Consider the following 27,003-nt stretch of genomic DNA (forward strand, 5'->3'; position numbering starts at 1 on the left):
CTATACAATAAATATTCAGAAAGAATATCCATGAAATCTGTACAGTAAAGTGATTATGATAATGCTGATAACAGAGCAGAGCAGAACGTGCGTTTTTACCTTCAACTGTGGGTTTCTTTGGGTCAGAAGATGCCTTTCTGTTACCTTCTTCAGTGTTTTCTGCTAGAATCCTCATCAGAACACAAAGGTCTTCAGAACCAATAGTGATCTATGAAATAAAGAAAAACAACTTGCTAGAAGAAAAATATTGTTGAGAATTAGACATTTCCTGTAGCCCAGTTGCAAACTATTTTATTCCATTTTTTCAAAGAAAAGTTTTGTTCATAGTACAACCCTGATTCCAAAAAAGTTGGGACAAAGTACAAATTGTAAATAAAAATGGAATGCAATGATGTGGAAGTTTCAAAATTCCATATTTTATTCAGAATAGAGCATAGATGACATATCAAATGTTTAAACTGAGAAAATATATCATTTAAAGAGAAAAATTAGGTGATTTTAAATTTCATGACAACAACACATCTCAAAAAAGTTGGGACAAGGCCATGTTTACCACTGTGAGACATCCCCTTTTCTCTTTACAACAGTCTGTAAACATCTGGGGACTGAGGAGACAAGTTGCTCAAGTTTAGGGATAGGAATGTTAACCCATTCTTGTCTAATGTAGGATTCTAGTTGCTCAATTGTCTTAGGTCTTTTTTGTCGTATCTTCCATTTTATGATGCACCAAATGTTTTCTATGGGTGAAAGATCTGGACTGCAGGCTGGCCAGTTCAGTACCCGGACCCTTCTTCTATGCAGCCATGATGCTGTAATTGATGCAGTATGTGGTTTGGCATTGTCATGTTGGAAAATGCAAGGTCTTCCCTGAAAGAGACATCGTCTGGATGGGAGCATATGTTGCTCTAGAACCTGGATATACCTTTCAGCATTGATGGTGTCTTTCCAGATGTGTAAGCTGCCCATGCCACACGCACTAATGCAACCCCATACCATCAGAGATGCAGGCTTCTGAACTGAGCGCTGACAACAACTTGGGTCATCCTTCTCCTCTTTAGTCCGAATGACACGGCGTCCCTGATTTCCATAAAGAACTTCAAATTTTGATTAGTCTGACCACAGAACAGTTTTCCACCTTGCCACAGTCCATTTTAAATGAGCCTGAGAAGCCAGAGCCAGAGAAGACGTCTGCGCTTCTGGATCATGTTTAGATACGGCTTCTTCTTTGAACTATAGAGTTTTTGCTGGCAACGGCGGATGGCAAGGTGAATTGTGTTCACAGATAATGTTCTCTGGAAATATTCCTGAGCCCATTTTGTGATTTCCAATACAGCATGCCTGTATGTGATGCAGTGCCGTCTAAGGGCCCAAAGATCACGGGCACCCAGTATGGTTTTCCGGCCTTGACCCTTACGCACAGAGATTCTTCCAGATTCTCTGAATCTTTTGATGATATTATGCACTGTAGATGATGATATGTTCAAACTCTTTGCAATTTTACACTGTCGAACTCCTTTCTGATATTGCTCCACTATTTGTTGGCGCAGAATTAGGGGGATTGGTGATCCTCTTCCCATCTTTACTTCTGAGAGCCGCTGCCACTCCAAGATGCTCTTTTTATACCCAGTCATGTTAATGACCTATTGCCCATTGACCTAATGAGTTGCAATTTCGTCCTCCAACTGTTCCTTTTTTGTACCTTTAACTTTTCCAGCCTCTTATTGCCCCTGTCCCAACTTTTTTGAGATGTGTTGCTGTCATGAAATTTCAAATGAGCCAATATTTGGCATAAAATTTCAAAATGTCTCACTTTCGACATTTGATATGTTGTCTATGTTCTATTGTGAATACAATATCAGTTATTGAGATTTGTAAATTATTGCATTCCGCTTTTATTTACAATTTGTACTTTGTCCCAACTTTTTTGGAATCAGGGTTGTACTTCAATCCATATTGAACATGGATGAAAATATCAAACATAAACATCAACTAACTTACATTCATGGATTTTAGCAATCCTTTGACCTCTACTCCAGGGATCTTTGTGAACCAGGAGGCAGCTAGATTGCGTTTAACCAACAACTCCAGGTTAACTGGCTGTAGAATTTCCAAGTGTGGCTCAGGTTGTTCATGCCTTAGAACTGTTCTGGAAGCAAGATAGTAATGAAATGACATTAGCCCTCACCATAATATTTTCCTCAATCTCATTCACATAAACAGTGTGTTGATGCAAGGTTTAGTCTGTATGCAACTTATGGAAATTTTATAGAATCAGACAGATGGAAACAATCCCAAGTCCCCCATGAATGTGTTAAATGGCTGAGGAATTTGTTTTAGGATTTTTTTTTAAATTGCATCACTACTTTATGCATCATATGAACATGCTTAGTGCTCTTAACCAAAATGAATCGGATGTACAAGGCAAACTTGCAACAGGTATTTTGTGCCAAGTGAACTGTGCAGGTTTGCTCAAATAGCACACACTAATCTACAGTACCCTTCAGAATTATTAGAACCCTTCATAAAATAAGCAAAATAACATAAGAATAACAATAAAACAAAATCTGCTATTGCCTTTAACCATTTCATTTCATCCATCCATTTCATTCATCTAGTTTCACTGGGGTATACAGTTAGGTCTATAAATATTTGGACAGAGACAACATTTTTCTAATTTTGGTTCTGTACATTACCACAATGAATTTTGAACAAAACAATTCAGATGCAGTTGAAGTTCAGACTTTCAGCTTTAATTCAGTGGGTTGAACAAAATGATTGCATAAAAATGTGAGGAACTAAAGCATTTTTTAAACACAATCCCTTCATTTCAGGGGCTCAAAAGTAATTGGACAAATTAAATAATTGTAAATAAAATGCTCATTTCTAATACTTGGTTGAAAACCCTTTGTTGGCAATGACTGCCTGAAGTCTTGAACTCATGGACATCATCAGACGCTGTGTTTCCTCCTTTTTAATGCTCTGCCAGGCCTTTACTGCAGCGGTTTTCAGTTGCTAAACACAAACGTTTGTGGGCCTTTCTGTCTGAAGTTTAGTCTTTAACAAGTGAAATGCATGCTCAATTGGGTTGAGATCAGGTGACTGACTTGGCCATTCAAGAATATTCCACTTCTTTGCTTTAATAAACTCCTGAGTTGCTTTGGCTTTATGTTTTGGGTCATTGTCCATCTGCATTATGAAATGCCGACCAATCAGTTTGGCTGCATTTGGCTGGATTTGAGCACACAGTCTCTGAATACCTCAGAATTCATCCGGCTGCTTCTGTCCTGTGTCAGATCATCAATAAAAACTAGTGACCCAGTGCCACTGGCAGCCATGCATGCCCAAGCCATCACACTCCCATACGAAAAAGAACAGTAAAGAACTTGTAAGAATTTACCACTGTCTTAGTAGTAAATCCTTATAAATATAAGGATAAATCCTTATAAGGATTTATAAATAAATATATATGCCATTTACTCCTGAAAGTGGCCCATTTTGCATTTTCCTCATACAAATTTTTTATGAAAATCTAGTATGTATGAAGTGAACATTGTGCATGGTTTTTACAGATAATGTGTATGATGAGTTACACCGTCTTTGTATGCTTCATGTAATGTTTGTAGTTTTAAATTATATTTTACAGTTTAAAATGTATATGCCTTTTATATGTAAATCCGATTTATCCTTATATTTATAAGAATTTACTACTAAGACAGTGGTAAATTCTTATAAGTTCTTTACTGTTCTTTTTTGTATGGGACTGCCTCCACCGTGTTTTACAGATGATGTGGTATGCTTTGGATCATGAGCTGTACCACGCCTTTGCCATACTTTTTTCTTTTCTGGTAGAGGTTGATCTTGGTTTCATCTGTTCAAAGAATGTTCTTCCAGAACTGTGCTGGCTTTTTTAGATGTTTTTTAGCAAAGTCCAATCTAGCCTTTTTATTCTTGAGGTTTATGAGTGGCTTGCACCGTGCAGTGAACCCTCTGTATTTACAGAGGGTATGCAGTCTTCTCTTTATGGTAGATTTGGATATTGATATGCCTACTTCCTGGAGAGTGTTGTTCACTTGGTTGGCTGTTGTGAAGGGGTTTCTTTCACCATGGAAATTATTCTGCGATCATCCACCACTGTTGTCTTCTGTGGGCATCCAGGTCTTTTTGCATTGACGAGTTCACCAGTGCTTTCTTTCTTTCTTTCTTAGGATGTACCAAACTGTAGATTTTGCCACTCCTAATATTGTAGCAATTTCTCGGATGGTTTTTTTCTGTTTTCGCAGCTTAAGGATGGCTTGTTTCACCTGCATGGAGAGCTCCTTTGACCGCATGTTTTCTTCACAGCAAAATCTTCCAAATGCAAGCACCACACCTCAAATCAACTCCAGGCCTTTTATCTGCTTAATTGAGAATGACATAACGAAGGAATTGCCCACACCTGCCCATGAAATAGCCTTTGAGTCAATTGTCCAATTACTTTTGGTCCCTTTAAAAACAGGGTGGCACATGTTAAGGAGCTGAAACACCTAAACCCTTCGTCCAATTTTAATGTGGATACCCTCAAATGAAAGCTGAAAGTCTGGACTATATGTCCATGTCCATTATATAACTATAACTTGAATATGTTTCAGTAAACAGGTAAAAAAGGAAAATTTGTGTCAGTGTCCAAATATATATGGGCCTAACTGTAAATATGAAATTGCACATGTAAAATTCCAATGGCTGCCTAATCCATTTTAGACTGTCCATCACATGCTTGTTACCCAACAAGCACCACACCTCACCCCATCCTTCATCCTGCATGTGATGAGCCAACAAGATGCTGCCATCTCGCCATTTCAGGCAGAGGCCAACCAAGTTATGAAGCACACCCGTGTATAACACCCCAGGTCAGACTCCTGTGGTGGGACCTGGGCAGTGTATACTTTACCTTTTTTTTCTTCTTCTTCTTTTCAAGGGGGTCTTTATGATCACTCTTTGTCAGCCTTTTCCCTTTAGATCCATTCACCAAGAGTGGTCCTACTGGGAGTGTTGAGCTCCCAGCAGTGTAACCCTGAGGTTTGGCAAAGTGCAGAAGTCCCTTCCCCACAAGGTCTGGTTCCACAAAGGGGCAGGTCTGCGGGGCTTACTTTCCATGATAGGGTGTGGAGCTCAATTATGAGTGAACTTTCTCCCAAAATCTGGGAGAGTAGTGCCACTGCTACTCTTCATTGAAAAGACCCAGCTGATGTGATTCAGGCACCTTACTGCCTAATCCTGATCACCTACTGCTAGAGCTGTAACAAGCACATCCCACAGTGCTGACCCATTGGAGAGATTATATTTCACAGGTGGCCTGCGCACAGCTGGACCTCCCCCATCAGGAGCTGCAATTTGTGGCCAGGGGTTAGAGAAGTTTGGGTTGACGTTCTCAGCCTGTTGCCACAAATGCAGCACTGGAATTTCACCAGTAATTATTGGAGTCATTCAAACTACAACTGGCATCAGGCTTTGTGGAACTGCATAGAAAGAAATGTACCTGAGCCCCACTATAAAAAAAAGGTGGGGCATTAGTGATGCTTCAGGGCGGTCATGGGGGTTCAGGAGCTCTTGTGAAGATAGATGACATTATGAATTCTACAGGACTTTCATGCTAACATTTCAGCTCAAAACCTGGTTGCCTCTGCCAGTTCATTCAGGCATAGCCACTGAGCCAAACATACTTTCAAATCAACAGAGAAATTGTTAAAGAATTACAAAATCCATGTTTTGCAATAACCTCTCAGTCTCCAGGTTTGAACCCTACACAAAATCTGTGCTTTGGATTGAAGTGGAAAATCCACATATACAAACCTATAAAGGAGCTTTAAAATGCCCTACATGAAGGAGTGGCTTGTGTTCCTTTGACAAAATGTCTCCTATTTTTCTATTTCCTTCGCCAATAGAAAATATGACCACATAGAAATGTCTTATCCACACTGCATTGGCTCCCAATCAAATGTTGTATTAATTATAAAATACTACTATTGACCTTTAAAGCACTGAATCGTCTCGCACCACAGTACCTGAGTGAAATTCTGGTCCTCTATGACCTGCCACGCCTACTTAGATCAAAAGGTGCAGGCTATCTGCTGGTACCTTGTATAGTGAAGGCTACATCAGGGGGCAGAGCCTTTTCTTATAAAGCCCCACAGTTATGGAACAGCCTTCCAAGTAATGTTTGGGAATCAGACACAGTCTCAGCATTTAAGTCTAGGCTGAAAACATATATCTGTTTAGTCAAGCCTTTTGTTAATGGTGTTTATGAGGTAAAGGAGTAGATCTGGAGGGTCCTCAGACATAGTGTGTTTTGGTAAACTGGGATGTATGGATGCTGTCAGTCCCCCACTCACTTGCTCACTCGAGTTTGTTGACGGTGTAGTGGTTGGCTGCTTTATGTCCCGGGGCTCCCTCATGCCTGTGTTACCTTTTGGCTCTCCCCTTTTAGTCATGCTGTCATAGTTTTGCTGGAGTCCCTGCTTGTACTCAGTGCAATATGTAGACTGTTCCTACTTATTCAGGTGACATTGGGCATACCTAACAACCTGTGTTTTCTAACCCCCCCCCCATCTGTCCCTCTGAGTTACATGTCGGTCCTGGGATCGAGATGCTGACCTCTTCTGCTCCTCGGACCTGCCTGATCCATCCTGGTGCCCTGTGTCTGGTTGGAGTCTCATCGCATCACTCCTGTGGAGGATGGCCCCATATGGACAGTTGAAAGTCACACTTGGAAGACACTCTGGACACTTACAGTAATGCTTTTATGGCTGAGGACTACAGTTGACTTGCTAACCTTAGGACTGCAGTTGTCATGAACAGTTTTGTACTCAAGTTTCCATCAATGAAGAGTTAACGAAACTGACTTCATGTTAAAACTGTTAATGTTATAGTCATGTTGTCTGTTGTTGCCCAAATGAGGATGGGTTCCCTATTGAGTCTGGTTCCTCTCGAGGTTTCTTCCTCATGTTGTCTGAGGGAGTTTTTCCTTGCCACCATCGCCACAGGCTTGCTCATTGGGGATAGATTAGGGATAAAATTAGCTCATGTTTTAAGTCGTTCAAATTCTGTAAAGCTGCTTTGCGACAATGTTTATTGTTAAAAGCGCTATACAAATAAACTTGACAATACTCAGAGAAATGTTATTCTCTGGAGTCCCTGCTTGTACTCAGTGCAATATGTAGACTGTTCCTACTTATTCTGTTATTCTCTTCAGGGCAGGTATATTTTGAAATCATTGTTTTGTTAGGAAAAAAATATGCTACTTGATATTCTTCTGTTTTAGAAAACCATGCGAAATACAACCATATTGTGTTACTTGTAGCATGTGTTGTTCTTTTTCTATATTATATATTTTTGCTTTTGCTCATTTTCATGAAAAAGTCTCAATAATTTTGAATGGCACAGTAATGATCTTTCTGTAAGACTTCTTTTTTTAACTGTTAACATCTAACTTTATTAAGTAAGTACCAACTGCATATAGCAATAACCTATACTTTTGTATACATAACTTAGCCCACATCACCCCAACTGTAAAAGGCAAGGAAGCGAATGGATTTTTTTTTTAAAACAATGGCTTAGAAATAAAACTCCCAAACAATCAGAAGTGGAAGTGATTTGGTGCAAGTTCAGTCTCTATGCAAACTAGTAAAATGACATTGGATGAGCCAGATGGAAGCAATCTGAAGTTCCGAATGAAGGTGTTAAATGCCTGGAAAATTTCAAACCAACATGCTGCAGCAACATACAATCATGAGCTGCATGCAAAAGCAGGTACTTAAGTAAGGAAACTTGAGAACAGGCTTTAGATCCTAACTCAAAGCAAGCAAACAAATGCAATTTACTTTACACGTGGAAATGGACATCCAAGAGAAAAAGACACAAAGAATAGATCTATAAGTACAAAGACCTTTATCATTGTAACACACATGATTACTGGGTAAAACAATGAAAATTCAAAACACATTTAGAGATTGTTAAAGCAAAGGCCGGTGTGGTGTGCTTAAATCAAACTGTTACTGACTGGTGACAATTCACATAGGCAGATGTACTCATGGATATGGTCAAATCGTTTTATATGTTTGTAACCATGAATAACAAATATGCAATGTCAGTTGTACCGAGGTAACTCACCTTCTTTCCACATATCTTCTCAAACATATTGTGTGGCATTTACAATGTGTTAGGCTGCAGCAGTATCAACCATCGACTGATGGTTGACTACACTCCATTCCCAAAAGACAGTGAGTTAAAACTGTTAAAGGTACTAGGTAAAAGTTTGGACACACATACTCATTCATTATTAGTGGAGCTCCTGCATGGGCCAAAGGCCTGCGTGAGCGGAGCCCCATAGGCATAGAGTGTGGATACATAAAGAAACCCATCAAGTTGTTTTCTGATGGTTCCGGTCCTGTGCATGCCTACCACCATACCAGTGTTGGTAGTAATTACCTGTCATACACTCCGCCTAGTGGCCAGTGTTAGTAATTACCAGTCCTAAACACCACCTAGAAGCCAGTGTTAGTAATTACCAGTCATACACACCACCTAGTAGCAAGTGTTCGCTGGTAAAAAAAAATAAAACAAAAAAAGGCTGGCTATGATGTAAGAAAATTCTACAACCCAGAAACAGATGGGTGCGCCGCTTTTAGGCAGTGCCTAAATCTATATATTAATGAGAGTGTCTAAATTTTTGACTGGTACTGTGGCTTAAAGTTTGTGGACACCTGACCATCACACCCATGCATGCATTCCAGATTTATTCTCCCTTTGCCATTATAATAAGCTCCACTGTTCTGGGAAAGCGGTCCATTAGATTTTGTGGCATGGTTATGCAGAATTCTGAATGCAGAATTCATGTTTTCATTCATCCACAAGAGTGATGAGTGGGTGAGGATGTTGGGTGAGGAGGCCTGGAGTGCAGTCAGCATTCCAGTTCATCCTAAAGGCTTTCAGTAGTTTTGAGGTCAAGGATCTGTGCAGGACACTTAAATTCTTCCACTCAAACCTTGGAATGTTTTCATGAACATTTTTTTGCACAGGGGCATCGTCATGCTAGAACAGGTTTGGGCCCCTTATTTCCAGTGAAGGGAAATTATAATGTTACACCATAGATATCATATACAATTGTGTGATTCCATCTTTGTGGCAATGGTTTCGGGAAGAACCACATATGGGTGTGGTGGTTGGTTATATTGTATTTTGGTGATACTGTATTTAAGCCATGTATATTTTTTCCTGCCATGTCCTGTATACTTTGCATTTTAGTTTCTTTCAAGAGAAGTTACAGCAGCAGTTGCACAATGATGATGGAGATGAAACCTGTAACTTTGTTGTAACTGTTATTATAGTATACCTAATCATCAACTGAGGCCGAATCCCATTTCACCCCTTGGACCAACCCCTTGGCCCTTCCCCTCCATTTTGCGCGTTCACGTGAAGGGGTAGGGGTATCCCAATCCCAGTTAACGCGGAGGGGTAGGGGAAGGGGTAGGGCTTCTGTACCCCTCCAAACGGAGATTTTCCTGGAGCTGACTCCGAACGAAGGGGTTTGAGTGATTTCCCACAATGCCATGCGGATTTCAGCGAGATTTCATGCGGATTTCAGAAAGATGGCGGTTCCCGCGGCGAAAGATTGTCATAAATGTATTTTCTCCATTATTTACGTGTTTTAAGTTGTTATCCAGAGGAAACACGCCGCTTGATTCGCTTTCGAGCTGAGAATGAGCAGCGATTTCTGAAATCCAAGCTGCTGCTAAAAAGCTTTGGGAGTGAGTATTGTTTTCGGTTGCTTTACTGCGTACGTTTTGTTCTGTTATTCTCGCTTTTATTGTTTACATGAGTGTTCTGACACCTCATTCTGTCGGATGTGGTGCACGAAGCGCCAAAGATATCCCATTCAGTGGTGTTAGTTAACAAATCACACCCTGCCAGTAGAGATCTCTGGCTCTGACTGTAGCGGCTGGTCGCAGCCAATGACGCATTTGGTCGCGTTTTGCTAATGTAAACGCTGACGGAGGTACGCGATGACGTATGCGATCGTTGAAGGGCTATCCCAATACGTAAGGGTTGAATTTCAAGCCCTATCCCTTGTAGCTCAGTTTCAAGGGGAAGGGCCAAGGGGAAGGCGGAGGGGAAGGGGGAGTGGTAGGGGTAGAAATTAGAATTGGGATTGGGCCTGAGTTTCCTGGTGGATGCAAGTTCTATCTTCTTATTCATGACCTTTCTTTCAAATGCAATTCTTTCAAATACCAGGCGTGTACACTTTAAGAACTTTAAACAAACAATTGTTTTGACCATGCAATTTTGGCTTGTGCCTGTGACATCTTGCCACTGCTGCTGTAACTCAACTTAAATGAAACTAAAACGTATGTGGATACATGACAGGAAAAATATTTATATGGCATCAATACAATATGGCCAAAAGCTTATGGACACACTCCATCTTGTGTTTCATTGCTTAAGCAAGTTATAAGGCAGAAATGATCAGCATTCTGTCACTGCCTATTCAACATATCCCTAGTTATGGAGCCTTGCATAAATATTTAGCCCTCTCGAACTCTTCCACATTATGTAATTTTGAAAAAAGACTTAATTGGCTTTTTACCATTTGATTTAAATATATCTAAATACATGAAGGCTCATAATATTTTATATAACCACAAATGTTTTGTGCTAAAAGGTAATCCCATTTCCAATTTAAAAACTACACATGACAAAGATTTAGAGTTTAATTTACAAATACCATTGACTGATTGCCCCATTAACAGACCTTTGAATTCCATTATTAGTGAGCTTGAAGTAAATGGATTTACTGTACTTTTTTTTTTTTAGGTGGAAGCAATGTTACAAAATTATGGTCCATTAATAATTGCACATGTGCTACAGATGAGATAAACTACCATGGATTATTCTTAATATATTATTTGCCATGTTATGTAGTATTCTGTGATGCAGTACTTCTTAGCCTTAGCATTTTGGAATAATTCAAGATTTTGGGCTCCCAAGCAATGTGACAGCACAGTAACAAACATGTCTGTGAAGGTTCTCAGTCATGCAGGTCACTGTAAACCCTAGGTGCTAAAGAAGGCAACTGGACTTGCTTGAAATTCTTGAAGACATTTCACCTCTCATCTAAAAGGCTTCTTCAGTTCTGTCTGACGAGTGGGGAGTTTTAGGTATTTAACCTCTAGTGGACCAAATGAGAGCCGTTGAGGTCACATGGGTCGTTGACACTCAGGCCCAGTCCACACTTCAACGGATTCAGGTGAATCTGATAAAATTGTTTATCGTTTCGGCCTGGTGTCCACACGGCACCGGCGTTTTGGGTGCCCCAAAACAAAATCTTTTGAGAGCGGGTTCCAGAGTGGAAAGACCTGGCAACGGCGCCGTTGCGAAGTCGTCTGGATGAGTAGAACGGATTTGTTTACGATGACGTCACAACCACATGTGCTTCACGCCGGGTAGAAGTGTAACGAACTCGATGCGAGTTGTCAACAAATCCTATAACTTGGTTCATGAAACGCGCTTACAAAATATTTTCACTGTGAATATTTATTGTGTAATGGTGCAAAGTGAGAGAGAGAGAGAGAGAATAGCCCTTAGGGCAGAGTCAATCCCGCCAGCAAAAATAGGGAAAAAAAGGAGCGATCTCATCTCTTCAGATCTTGGTTTAAGTCCTACAATACATTCCTCAAAAAGGATGTAGAAGAACAAATTAATCCATCAACGTGTAGCATTCAATTTATTCCGGACCATTAAAGACGCCGCCTTCCGCGTAGAATCATACGTCATCCTCGCCGCCATATTGGATGGGTCAAAGCGGAGAATAAAGATGCCTCATTCATGTGCTGCGTTTAACTGTACCAACAGGTTTGCCGTCCAAACAAGATCACATGGGATTACCTTTCACAGGTGAGACTGGAAAAATACTTTTCATTGTATTTGGTCATTATAATGTAATTTTACGAACAGATTTTTCTGACTTTGTGGCTAATATGAAGTCTCGCGCATAATAGTTTATGCGCATGCGTCCTTACTTCTTCTATTGTTTTGGTGTCTCCGAAGGGACCGTCTTACAGCGCCCCTAGAGGTGTGGCATGTGTATTGCATCGTTTTCAGCAAGCGTTGCGTTGCCATATGTACCTGATATTTTACTGATCCGTTGCCCATGTGGACGCGATATTTTTTTTAATAACATCTCGTTGCCGTTGTCGTGTGGATGTAGCGTCAGTCATCCAAGTGTTAGGGTCACTGGAAGCCAGGTGTGAACGGTGTTAAAGGTTTCAAAGACTCACATGATGGCAGAGAGAGCCAACGACTCACAGATCACCCTAACAACCCTCTAGGCTGCCAACACCGTTCACACCCGGCCTCCAGTGACCCTAACACCTACAGGATGACTGAGGCCCTGTCCACACGGCAACAGATTCAGGTGAATCTGATAAAATTGTTTATCGTTTCGGCCTGGCGTCCACACAGCACTGGCGTTTTGGGTGCCCCAAAACGAAATCTTTTGAGAACGGGTTCCAGAGTGGAAAAATCTGGCAATGGCGCCGTTGCGAAGTCGTCTGGATGAGTAGAACAGATTTGTTTACGATGATGTCACAACCACATGACTAGAACAAGCAGCACTCTCGCGCGCATCATTCGTGACAACAGAAATTGAAATTGTTTACACATTAACCTGCCAGACAGACAATTTACACCTGCTTTGATGAACAGAAAGTACAGCCTTCCACACAAAGCAACAGTCACCTGACTATAATGGATGCAGAGGGGAAAAGGGTCAGAAGACCCTTCAACAGACTGTTTTGTATGAACCACTGCATTGCATTCACTTTTGTATACAGCTTTTCTTTTAAATAAACAAGTAACTGAACCATTTCTTGAATTTCTTTTTTTTATTGGATAAGACTGCTTTTCAAAATGTTCACACACATTGACGCTTACATTTGCAAAACGAACTGAAAGAGGCCAGCGCCTCATTCCCATAACTACATGCGCTCTTAAAGGGCCAGCGCAGAATTTCCCCACCACTACACACAAGGGCAACTGGGAAAAAAAACCCGTTACATGCGCATGCGTCCTACTTCTTCTTCTATTGTTCTGGTATCTCCGATGGGACCGTCTTACAGCGCACGTAGTGGTGTGGCATGTGTATTGCATCGTTTTCAGCAAGCGTTGCGTTATGGACCTGATATTTTACTGATCCGTTGCCCATGTGGACGCGATATTTAAAAAAAAAAAATCTCGTTGCCGTTGTCGTGTGGATGTAGCCTGAGAGTATCAATGACCCATGTGACCTCAATGACTCTCCTTTAGTCCACTAGAGGATACATACCTGGAACTCCCCACTCGTCAGACAGAACTGAAGAAGCCTTTTGGATGAGAAGGAAAATGTCTTCAAGGATTTCATGTCAGTCCACTTGCCTTCTTTAGCACCTACAGTGCCTTGCAAAAGTATTCATCCCCCTTGGTGTTTTGTCCTGTTTTGTCGCATTACAAGCTGGAATTAAAATGGATTTTTGGAGGGTTAGCACCATTTGATTTACACAACATGCCTACCACTTTAAAGGTGCACATTGTTTTTTTTTTATTGTGTGACAAACAATAATTAAAGCCGCTAGCGGCCTTTACGGGCTCTCGCACGTGTGGTTCTGTAACCCAGGACATCCCGCCACCCAACAAAACAGTCACATGTCATATATTCATCAAATGTTCAAAGGTGATGTGCATGTTGCAAATGCCATGACTGCTTGACGGATGAGAGATAGACAGACAAAGACTGTAATTGTGTGTGTGTGTGTGTGTGTGTGTGTGTGTGTGTGTGTTTCTGTGGTGTGGAAATGTACATTTACATATGTACAAAACTATACATGTGTCTCCTCCTTATCTCTATCTCACGCTGTAATCTTAAGTCATCTTAGCTTTCCTGTATCTGCAGTGTGTGTGTGTGTGTGTGTGTGTACGTACATGCAGAGTTTTCATATGTCTGCAACAAAATGCACAATGATGGCAGGTCACGAATATATAGATTTAGGCACTGCCTAAAAACAGAGCTCCCATCTGTTTCTGGGTTGTAAAATTTTCTGATATTCTAGCCAGTCTCTTTTGTTTTATTTCTTTACTGGCTAGTACTGGCCACTAGGTAGTGTGTCTCATCTCATTATCTGTAGCCGCTTTATCCTGTTCTACAGGGTCGCAGGCAAGCTGGAGCCTATCCCAGCTGACTACGGGCGAAAGGCGGGGTACACCCTGGAAAAGTCGCCAGGTCATCACAGGGCTGACACATAGACACAGACAACCATTCACACTCACATTCACACCTACGCTCAATTTAGAGTCACCAGTTAACCTAACCTGCATGTCTTTGGACTGTGGGGGAAACCGGAGCACCCGGAGGAAACCCACGCGGACACGGGGAGAACATGCAAACTCTGCACAGAAAGGCCCCTCGCCGGCCACGGGGCTCGAACCCGGACCTTCTTGCTGTGAGGCGACAGCGCTAACCACTACACCACCGTGCCACCCCTAGGTGGTGTGTATGACTGGTAATTACTAACACTGGCCACTAGGCGGTGTGTATGACTGGTAATTACTATCACTGACCACTAGGCAGTGTGTATGACTGGTAACTACTAACACTGACCACTAGGCGGTGTGTATGATTGGTGGTACATGTACATGGACAAACCACAAAAAAAATCGACTCGATGGGTTTACCATTTTTTCTTAGGTATGGTGCTCCGCTGGAGCTCCGCTATTATTGTGTGCGTGTGTGTGTGTCTGTCTGTTTGTCAGAGGGAGAGAGAGAGAGAGAGTGTGAAAGAGAGTGTGCTCATAGATGTGTGTGCATGTGAGTGTATACTTGTGAGAGTGTGTATGCATAAATATGCATATGACTATGTGCGTATGAGTGTGCACAGAATTGTATCTGTTATATCATCAGACTCATGATATCCAATATTTTGTAAAGTTTCAGATCAATCCATCAATGCATTTTTCCCCATTTCCTGCTTGGCCAGATGGTGGCGCTGTGCTAGGCATCTGAATTACACATGTGAATATCATCACAATCATAATACACAATATTTTGTAAAGTGTCAGATCAATCAGTTAAGGCATTGCCAACTTCTGGCACATTTCCTGCTTGGTGGCGCTATAACAGGCAGGCCCATTGGGCATCAGGTCATCATAATAATCATAATATCTATTGATGTAAGAAGTGTCCGACCATACAGTCAATGCACTGTGGCTTTCTGACACGTTTCCTGTTTATGTGGCAAGATATTAAAATCATAAGGCCATTTCAACATATTACAAGATATCAAAAATCCCTAGGCAATTTAATATCAGCAACATCTTGGCATCACGTATAACAAATTTCACATGAATCTCATGAACCGTCTAGGAGGAGCATGTTAAAATTCATCATGTGTCAAAACACACATATTCAAAACCCTATTCTTTCCTTGGCCAGTTGGTGGCGCTATACCAGACAGGCCCATAACGGCTAAAGAGTATCATAATCAGAATCATACAAGATCTCAAGTTCAACATTCAGCAATATCTTGGCATATTATATGTTATAATATTTCAACATATTACAACATATCAAAAATCCCTTAGCAATTCAACTTCAGCAATATCTTGGCATCATGTTTGCCAAGTTTGACATGAATTTGATGAACCGTCTAGGAGGAGTACGTTAGAAATGACCATGCGTAATTTCACTCCAAATGGCCTTGTGACATCATCATTCCAAAGTTCTACCCATTCATTTCAATGGAAAAAGGGGCGCTATGAAGTCCCTGGGCCATGCCCGGGGCCAAAAGTCTGTGGCTGAGTAGCGGTGACAATGACTGATGTATGTATCAAATTTCATGAGTTTTCGTGCATGGGAAATGCCTCAAATAAGGCCAAACGCGGCAGAATAATAATAATAATAATAATAATAATAATCCTTCGAAAAACAATAGGGTCTTCACACCATTCAGTGCTCGGGCCCTAATTAAGATGAAAAAACAGAAATCTGGAGTGTGCATAAGCATTCACCCCCTTTCCATATGAAACCCCTACACAAGAGCTGGTCCAACCAATTCACTTCATAACTCACAGTAAGTTAACCAAGATCCACCTGTCTGCAATCAGTGTCACATGATCGGTCACATGATGTCTGTATAAAATCAACCAGTTCTGGAAGGACCCTGACTATGCAACACTACTAAGCAAGCAACATGAGAACCAAGGAGCACTCCAAACAGGCCAGAGACAAACTTGTAGAGAAGTATAGATCAGACTGGGTTCTAACAAATATCCCAAACTTTGAATATCCCAGGGAGCATCATTAAATCCATTATAGCAAAATGGAAAGAACATGGCACCACTACAAACTTGACAAGAGAAGGCTGCCTACCAAAATTGACAGACTGGGCAAGGAGGGTGTTAATCAGAGATGCAACAAAGACACCAAAGATAACACTGAAGGAGCTGCAAAGACCCACAGCAGATATGGAAGTATCTGTCCATAGGACCACTTTAAGCTGTACACCTCACAGAGTGGGGCTTGATGGAAGAGTGGCCAGAAAAAAAGCCATTGCTGAAAAAAACACATTTGGAATTTGCCCAATAGCATGTGGCAGACTCCCCAAACACATGGAAGAAGATTCTCTGGTTAGACGAGACAAAAATTGAACTTTTTGGCCATCATGGGAAATGCCATGTGTGGCACAAACCCAACACCCTGAGAACACCATCCCTACAATGAAGCATGGTGGTGGCAGCATCATGCTGTGGGGATGTTTTTCATCTGCAGGGACAGGAAAGCTGGTCAGGACTGAAGGAAAGATGGATGGCACTAAATACAGGGCAATTCTGGAGGAAAACCTCTTTGAGTCAGCCAGAGGTTTCAGACTGGGACGAAGGTTCATGGTCCAGCAGGACAATGACCCTAAACAGACTGCTAAAGCTATACTGGAGTGGTTTAAAGGGAAACATTTAAATGTCTTGGAATGCCCTAATTAAAGCCCAAACTTCAATCCAATTGAGAATCTGTGGCATAACTTGAAGGAGTTGGAGCAGTTTTGCCTTGAGGAATGGGCAAAAATCCAAATGGCTAGATGTGCTAAACTAATAGAGACATACCCCAAGAGACTTGCAGCTGTAATTGTAGTAAAAAGGTGGCTCTATAACGTATTGACTTTGGGGGGTGAATACCTACAGTGGTGCTTGAAAGTTTGTGAACCCTTTAGAATTTTCTATATTTCTGCATAAATAGGACCTAAAACATCATCAGATTTTTACACAAGTCCTAAAAGTAGATAAAGAGAACCCAGTTAAGCAAATGAGACAAAAACATACTCGATCATTTATTTATTGAGGAAAATGATCCAATATTACATATCTGTGAGTGGCAAAAGTATGTGAACCTCTAGGATTAGCAGTTAATTTGAAGGTGAAATTAGAGTCAAGTGTTTTCAATCAATGGGATGACAATCAGGTGTGAGTGGGCACCCTGTTTTATTTAAAGAACAGGGACCTATCAAAGTCTGATCTTCTCAACACATGTTTGGGAAAGTGCATCATGGCACGAACAAAGGAGATTTCTGAGGACCTCAGAAAAAGCGTTGTTGATGCCCGTCAGGCTGGAAAAGGTTACAGAACCATCTCTAAAGAGTTTGGACTCCATCAATCCACAGTCAGACAGATTGTGTACAAATGGAGAAAATTCAAGACCATTGTTACCCTCCCCAGGAGTGGTCGACCAAGAAAGATCACTCCAAGAGCAAGGCGTGTAATAGTTGGCGAGGTCACAAAGAACCCCAGGGTAACTTCTAAGCAACTGAAGGCCTCTCTCACATTAGCTAATGTTAATGTTCATGAGTCCACCATCAGGAGAACACTGAACAACAAATGGTGTGCATGGCAAGGTTGCAAGGAGAAAGCCACTGCTCTCCAAAAAGAACATTGCTGCTCATCTGTAGTTTGCTAAAGATCACGGACAAGCCAGAAGGCTATTGGAAAAATGTTTTGTGGACAGATGAGACCAAAATAGAACTTTTTGGTTGAAATCAGAAGCGTTATGTTTGGAGAAAGGAAAACACTGCATTCCAGCATAAGAACCTTATCCCATCTGTGAAACATGGTGGTGGTATCATCATGGTTTGGGCCTGTTTTGCTGCATCTGGACCAGGACGGCTTGCCATCATTGACGGAACAATGAATTCTGAATTATACCAGCGAATTCTAAAGGAAAATGTCAGGACATCTGTCCATGAACTGAATCACAAGACAAGGTGGGTCATGCAGCAAGAGAACGACCCTAAGCACAGAAGTTGTTCTACCAAAGAATGGTTAAAGAAGAATAAAGTTAATGTTTTGGAATGGCCAAGTCAAAGTCCTCACATTAATCCAATCGAAATGTTGTGGAAGGACCTGAAGCGAGTAGTTCATGTGAGGAAACCCATCAACATCCCAGAGCTGAAGCTGTTTTGTTCAGAGGAATGGGCTAAAATTCCTCCAAACCAGTGTGCAGGACTGATCAACAATTATGGGAAACGTTTAGTTGCAGTTATTGCTGCAGAAGGGGGGGGGGGGGGGGGGGGGTGTCACACCAGATACTGAAAGCAAAGGTTCACATACTTTTGCCACTCACAGATATGTAATATCCTCCTGGGAGCCAAGAAAAAAATGTGTCTCTCAATTTCTCTTTCGTTGTGATTTCCTTACTAGGAATTTCCCAGCAACCCTCCTACTCACATGATAGCTTCTTCTCCATGCTCTCGTGGAAGGTGGTCGCATTTTCTCTGCCTCTCCCTTCCCTTATCTTTCCTGCTTCTGCTGTCTCGTCTGTCTAGTGTCTATACTTTTAAGAGACTCTCTCCGCACTGCTCTCCAAACTAAAAACCATGGAATTGATAAACTGGTCTCTTCACGCAATTGACACAATCGTCTCGACAAGAAGCCTGGGTTCGGGGGAACCAGCCTGTCCTGCCGGAACATTCGCAGCTGGCTACACGATGGATGTGTGGGAGCGGTGGCGGGTCGTGTGCCTGGCGGTTCTTTCTGTGGAGGACACTGAAGACATCTACCTATTCGGAACCATGATTACAGGACTTTTGCTGATTGGATTAGGCATTGCCCTGGTTTATCGAGGAAATCAGAAAACGGTGATAGCTGTCCAAAGCCCCATAAAGCTGCACGACATGATTGAAGTGGTGGGCAGAGCTGTCGACACTCAGACTGTGGCTATTCAGAACTTGAACCGCAACATGGATAACATCATGGAGAAGCTTTCGGCTTTGCAGAGGAAAACGGATTTGGAGACCAGAATGGACAATCAGAGTAGTCGTGTAAAGGAATGCGTCTACTCGCCCCAAGACCACACAATCCCAATCTTATCTGCTTTCGGCTCCCTCAGACAGCACTGGCCTTGGCCAAGGCCGTTGCTGGAGAAACAATTCCCCCTGGAGGTCACTGCTGTTAGACTCTCTCGTATTCCTCCCCCCTCTTCCCGCTGTCGCCGCTACCCCCAGTGTGACAAGCGGGTGCGTGACCAGCGCCATCATGGCTGCAGGAACGGACGGCTGCTTGCTTGCGCTGGGTTACCTCTATCTCCTCCCCTCCCCCCTTACCCCCCACCCCTGATCACCCCCCCTTTTCCCCCCTCAAGTCCCGAGTTTTCATGTTGTAAAGTGTACTTGTGTTATTTTGTGCTTATGTGCTGAGGTGTTTTTTAAATGTTCCCACACTGTACTCCTCACAGGAGCATAGTGTGGGGGTTGTTTTTTTTCTCCTCCCCTCTCCTCATGTTACTCTGTATTTTTTTCTTTTCATCTCTGTCTTCCTGTCCTGTCTACTCCCCCTCTGTCAGGACATGTTGATGTATGTCAGGACAGATTGATGGTCAATTTCGCTGGTACTTGTGACTAGTGATAATAAAGGGTTCATTCATTCATTCATTCATTCATTCATTCATACATTCATTCATATATCATTGCAAAGCCCAGGATGTACTCTTTACAAGACACCAAGATTCAAGTGAATAGCTTGAAAGAGTAAGAGGGTGTGCACGTAAAACAAATGTCAACTACAGAGGACACAAGTCTATGGGTTGGTTCTCAGGAGGATACTGGATCATTTTCCTCAATAAATTAATGACCAAGTATAATATTTTTGTCTCATTTGTTTAACTGGGTTCTCTTTATCTACTTTTAGGACTTGTGTGAAAATCTGATGATGTTTTGGGCCATATTTATGTAGAAATATAGAAAATTCTAAAAAGAGTTCACAAACTTTCAAGCACCACTGTATGCACACTCCAGATTTCTGTTTTTTCATTTTAATTATTGTTTGTGTCACAATAAAAAACAACATGCACCTTTAAAGTGGTAGGCATGTTGTGTAAATCAAATGGTGCTAACCCTCCAAAAATCCATTTTAATTCCAGCTTGTAAATGTGACAAAACAGGACAAAACACCAAGGGGGATGAATACTTTTGCAAGGCACTGTACGGTTCACAGTAACAAACCCAAACCCAGTACTACTCATATCCTGGTCCAACATGTTGGTTTACAGACCATTTCACACAAAGTAGTTCTATAAATGTTGCTGGGCAGTAGGAGCTAGACACAAGGAGGCACTGCAGTCATATTGTGCTTAGGCTGTATGGTGTTTGAGCAAGAAGGCTAACCAAAATTAGTGTTGGTACTTAGGCCCTGTCCACATGGCAACGGATTCAGGTGACTCCGATACAATTGCTTATCGTTTAGGCCTGGCGTCCACACGGCACCGGCGTTTTGGGTGCCCAAAACGCAATCTTTTTGAGAACGGGTTCCAGAGTGGAAAGATCTGGCAACGTTGCCATTGTGAAGTCGTCTGGATGAGTAGAACGGATTTGTTTACGATGACGTCACAACCACATGACTGTGAGTGCTTCACGCCGGGTAGAAGTGTAACGAATATCACCAGGATATCACCAGGAAAAAGCCTTACAGAGCACTAGTGAGAGTGAAACACGAGCTTGGATATTATTATTATTATGTTCAGTGTTAGTTCACAGTAGTAATGCAAGAAGCAGAATAGTGACAGTAATAGTGAAGCAAAAACATGCAATTGTACAAACACTGCAGCTCTACAGCAAAATATTCATTTATGAAATGGTCTGATTCTTAACACCAGTAGTGCCAATGATCTTCTCATTGCGATGCGATGCGAGTTGTCAACAAATCCTATAACTTGGTTCATGAAACGCGCTTACAAAATATTTTCACTGTGAATATTTATTGTGTAATGGAGCAAAGTGAGAGAGAGAGAGAGACTCTGCCCTTAGGGCAGAGTCAATCCCGCCAGCAAAAATAGGGAAAAAAAAAGGAGCGATCTCACCTCTTCAGATGTTGGTTTTAGTCCTACAATACATTCCTTAAAAAGGGCGTAGAGGAGCAAATTAATCCATCAACGTGTAGCATTCTATTTATTCCGGACCATTAAAGACGCCGCCTTCCGCGTAGAATCATACGTCATCCTCGTCGCCATATTGGATAGGTCAAAGCGGAGAATAAAGATTCATGCGCTGCCTTTAACTGTACCAACAGGTTTGCCGTCCAAACGAGATCACATGGGATTACCTTTCACAGGTGAGACTGGAAAAATACTTTTCATTGTATTTGGTCATTATAATGTAATTTTACGAACAGATTTTCCTGACTTTGTGGCTAATATGAAGTCTCGCGCATAACAGTTTATGCGCATGCGTCCTTACTTCTTCTATTGTTCTGGTGTCTCCGAAGGGACCGTCTTACAGCGCCCCTAGAGGTGTGGCATGTGTATTGCATCGTTTTCAGCAAGCATTGCGTTGCCATATGGACCTGATATTTTACTGATCGTTGCCCATTTGGACGCGATATATTTTTAAATAACATCTCGTTGCCGTTGTCGTGTGGATGTAGCCTCAGTCATAGGAAAAATCACTCGACAGTGAAAACTACAACAAAAAGCATAACAGTTAAATTACTGAGGTGTGTTTAACTGTATTGATGGAAAAATGATTTTTTTTTAGCAAATAATGAATTGCCAGAGTTTACTGTGGAGTTTGAGAGAAAAACACTGCACCAAGAAACCGCAATCTAACACATATAATGACTAGCATACAAAATTAACCAACTTGATAATCCTTTAAACATTTCACTTCTTAAAATATACACTATAATCAATACATTTCCTCAATAATACCTTAATAATTTGAGGTGGGTGAGCTTAACATCCATGGTCTCCACTACAGCTGGGAGAGGAAACCCTTTAGCTGGTGTCAAAGAGAAGGTGTTGTTCATTGTGATGAGACCCAGATCGACCACAAAGGCATTTTGGGATATGGAAGACTGAGGGATGATGATGAGTGGGGCCTTCAGTGTGATGTCCACTGACAGTCTAAAACTCTTCAGAGCGAAGTCCTTCACACTGGCAGCTGCTTTCTCCGCTGCTTGTGCTGTGGCAATGCTTATAGCCTGCTTGGCTGTCTGGAAGTTATCCACAAATGTCTGTGGAACACAAAAGACAGTCATCAAGTGATCCACTGCACATTTAAAGATGTGTGAGAGGAGAAGCTATTGTTTTGAGTGGCAGTTTGAGGTGGTATTTGAGAGAGCATCATAATGAGATGGTCACTTCAGTAGTGAAACATCATGCTGTAATAGCTCTGAGCTCCAATAACCAAATTTACAACCAAGTTGGAAAATAACAGAGATGGTTAGAAAAATTCATAAGATGAGACTAGTTTTATTTTGTGAAAGAGAATGTATGATAGCATGGTACTGAAACAGGCAACTTTAGTTCAAGTAAGTCTGCCATATCTGCCAAGCATGTAGAGAATGCTATGTGCATAAAAGCATTCTTTGTGTTACGATACAAAATTTAGAGCATAAAGATTTAGGATCCACTGAATTTAAAAACAAACAAAAAAAACAACAACAACAAAACACCACAGTTAAGTGGTTAAGATCAAAACACTACATTCATTATTTCATAATGAATATTCTTATGTATTGTGAAATATTAAAATAATTTTATTTTACAGTTAATTAACATCACATAGTATAACATTTGTTGGTAGAAATATACTTAACATAATACTACAATTCACAATTTAAAATGTTTTTGTGAGGGGAATGTGTGAGGTACAGTACCAGTCAGGCACCTTCTAATTCACTGGTTTTCCTTTATTTTTATTAAAAGAGACACTTCATGTCGCAAAGTAATGATGGACTGTCTGTTCTTGACAAAATATGTAATTCTACAGTTGTGGAATAGAGCTATTTACTGTATTTTTATGATTTATTATTTACTGTTTGATCTCAAATGCATTAAGAAGGCAAGATATTCGTCCACCAATTAAATTTTGACGAATGCTTTTTCTGTTCATTGAAAAGCATTCCATGACTACTTCATGAATCTGGTTAAGAAAACACCAATGGTGTGCAAAGCGTCATCAAGGTAAATGCTGGATACTTTGAAGAATCTAAAATATGAGACGGGTTTTGTTTTTTTAAACAAATCTTGTTTACCGCATAATTCCATACATGTTCCACATGTTATTTTACAGTTTTGATGTCTTCAGTATTGTTCTATAAATGTAGAAAATAGACAAAATACAGAAAAACCTATGAATGAGTAGGTGCATCCAAGCTTTGCCTGGTATTGTACATTAACAGTGAAGCTGCAAAGCTGAAAATGGCTTTTAAATGCTCCATGCCCAAGTCTGTACCTCATCAGCAGAGGAGTAGTGATAGCTAAAGGTGTCCTGGAAACAAAAAACACATTAAGAGACAACAAGAGAAAAAAAAAAAAAAACAACAAAAGAAAAAAAATGTTTGACACCCATCCCAGAATACACCCATAATGACTCTACAGCCAGTGTCTTGTGATGTAACGGTCCAAACTTACAGCATATACGCAGAGCCATGGCCTCACTTTCGTTTATAAATGCCTTGAGACCTCAAGAATGGCACAGGAATAGTTTTAAGGGTTAACAATAAATCTAATATAGTAATTTTTACGATTAAAGTGATTTATATAGGTAGCAGTCTGAGTGAATGACTTTGACGTCCGTAACGTCACAGCAGGCAGTCTATTGGTCTCATCGCCATTTTCGCTATACTAAAACACAGAGCTGACTGCAACTCTAATCCTCCATTTTGAGCTAATTTATCGCCATGCCACGTAGATGTGTTGCTGCACCTGCCAGCAACACAACACAGAAGGTAGATTTACATTGCATTCATGGTCCAAGAATGTTCAAACTGCAAAGATTTGGACGTGTTTTGTGAAAAGTTCATGGGCACATTGGGCGCCTACGAAGTGGTCACTCCTCTGCTCTGCACAGTTTACTGAAGACTCGTATGAAACCTCTGATCTGTTGAGGAGCGTTGGCTATAAGCCTGTACTGAAAGAGGGTGCAGTACCAACAATTAAATAAAACTACAAGAAAAGTATTTATTAATTAATTTATTTATTTTTTAAAGTAAAAGTTCAGTTGCACCAGTCCTCTCGGAGTGAGCCGAGGATTGTTGCTAAAACTCAGGATGGAACAGGACATAACACATCACTTGGGCAATGACCTCCCCGTGACCTCCCCGCGGTTATTGCTAAAACCGGTGACGTCTCGTTCCGTCCCGGGTTTTAGTAATTGCCTGAGCCGAGCAGTAATGGCGGAGTACTCCGTATGGACAAAATATAGAAAGAGTGGAGCAGCCGTCTTATTTTTATTTTTATTTATTTTTTAAAGTAAAGTTCAGTTGCACCAGTCCTCTCGGAGTGAGCCGAGGGTTGTTGCTAAAACTCAGGATGGAACGGGACATGACATATCACTTGGGCAATGACCTCCCCGCAGTTATTGCTAAAACCGGTGACGTCTCGTTCCGTCTCGGGTTTTAGTAATTGCCTGAGCCGAGCAGTAATGGCGGAGTACTCCGTATGGACAAAATATAGAAAGAGTGGAGCAGCCGTCTTATTTTTAAACTGGATATTGCTGCCATCTCGCCCTTACATGGAAGAAGTGAATGAACAGAAAACTGAACAAACAACTGAAAGTCAGATTGTTTCAAAACAATCGGCCACAAGCTCGGCCTTCAAGAAGCGAGAACACAGACAGGTAAGCTCCGACTCTCATTTGGATTAAAAAAAAAAAAAAAAGTTTACCTGCATTTAGATTAATACATGTAACTTGTGTATTTAAGTTACCGGTATAAGATTATTTAATTTGCTTCAGAATGTGATTTTCTCAGTTCATCTGATTATTTAATTAGCCTTTTACGTTTTATCAGTGAAAATGCATGCATGTACATGTATGTTGCATAAGTTATAACACCTATCCTGTTTTAACGAGAGTCAACCCACAATCAATGAAGTCAAATCAGTCTTAGTTGAGCAAGTCGGTAGCAGTATTTCTTACTTTAACCATAAATGTTTATTTATATGACTTTGGTCTATAGCTGTCAAAGGCCTCGGCCTTAAAACCGGTTAACGCTGTGACGTCATGCACTCAGGGTTGGCTGGCTCAGCGGGGCAGCTAGAATGCAAACTTTGCAGTTGATTTTAACTCTCAAATTTTTTTTATTCCTATTTATGCAGCATACAAGAGTCAAGGATGGAGATACTATCCACTCAAATTTATTTAAAAATAAAGGTTCTGCGTATCTGCTTTAACAAAATTTGATGCTCACCATCACTACAATATTCTTTGGAGGCAAACCAAATTTCATGAAATTTCATCCATAGGGGTGCTACAAATGAAACATCCATATCTCAAGCACTGCTTCAGCTAAAAGCCTGAAATTTGATATAGTTCAACTTGTCTCCATTTGCCCACATTTCATAAAGTGCCAATTGGCTGGCTCACCAAACCTGCCACCAAGTAGCCAATATTTGCCAGTGCCCACCAACCTTCATGACATTTTATAAGCTCGTGCTTACTGGCACACAGAAGCCATGTAACAAATATGAAACAAAATCGTCCAGAAGCACTGTAAGCAATTGGCAGTGGCACTGCAATAAGCACATTTACATTTTGTCTCATATCTCAGCAATTGCAACAGCAATCCTATGTGGTTGCTGAGATATGAGACAAAATGTGGGGTGGGGGTGGATATTGGCAGTTATAGGCCCATTTTATTTGGGAAAATTATAAGTAATAGGGGGAAATGGGTTTTGTTCAAATGTGAAACAAAATTGGCCAGAAGCATTGTAAGCAATTGACACTGCAATAAGCACTATTGCAGTGTCAATTGCTTACAATGCTTCTAGCCAATTTTGTTTCACATTTGAACAAAACCCATTTCCCCCTATTACTTATAATTTCCCCAAATAAAATGGGCCTATAACTGCCACTATCCACCCCCACCATTTCCCAGTGACATGCGCCAACTGACTCTGTGGCCAGTATCTTGTGATGTACAGGTTCAAACTTAATGAAATTTGACACCCTTCTGCAACCTTTGAATGCATGGCAAATTTTGTGAAATTCAGTCCATAGGGGGCGCTGCAACTGACATTTCAATATCTCAAGAACTGCTTAAGCTAAAAAAAAAAAATCTGGTGTGGTTCATTTGCTAACGTCCTGTAGTGCCAATTGACTTACTCAACAAAAATGGCTGGCAACAGCCAAGCAAATTTTAGCAGTCAATATTTGCAAAAAAATAATTTTTTTCAAACTCGTCCTAGACTGTTTGTCCAGTTTGCATGAAATTTGGTGTGCATCATGTACAGACCATGCCGATAAAATGTTGTAAAAAGAATTTTGATTCATCAAAGCATTTTTAAAATTTATTTGCCAATTAAATTTTAGGGTTTGGCCCCTATTGACTCAATGGCCAATATCTTGTGATTTAAAAGTTAGCACTTAAGTGTAAACTTAAGTGTATTAAGTTTCAAATCACCATTACATTTCAATATCGCAAATTTTATCCATAGGGGCCAGTATAAGGGAAACATTGCGATAT

At 41.0% G+C, this 27,003-nt stretch overlaps 1 protein-coding gene across 2 annotated transcripts in view; it reads right to left on the reverse strand.

Moving 5' to 3' along the window:
- The window catches only part of vps13c (vacuolar protein sorting 13 homolog C), a 353,158-nt gene that overhangs the window by 223,990 nt on the left and 102,165 nt on the right, over positions 1-27,003 (reverse strand). For both annotated transcript variants that reach the window (XM_060941799.1, XM_060941800.1), the window contains exons 33-35: positions 22,244-22,548; positions 1,999-2,146; positions 100-208 (exon numbers count right to left, since the gene is read on the reverse strand). In XM_060941799.1, the coding sequence (XP_060797782.1) occupies positions 100-208; positions 1,999-2,146; positions 22,244-22,548 (562 nt within the window). The remainder of the gene's footprint in view (positions 1-99; positions 209-1,998; positions 2,147-22,243; positions 22,549-27,003) is intronic.

The sequence above is a fragment of the Neoarius graeffei genome, chromosome 15 (assembly GCF_027579695.1).
Source record: "Neoarius graeffei isolate fNeoGra1 chromosome 15, fNeoGra1.pri, whole genome shotgun sequence".
NCBI classification, from domain to species: domain Eukaryota; kingdom Metazoa; phylum Chordata; class Actinopteri; order Siluriformes; family Ariidae; genus Neoarius; species Neoarius graeffei.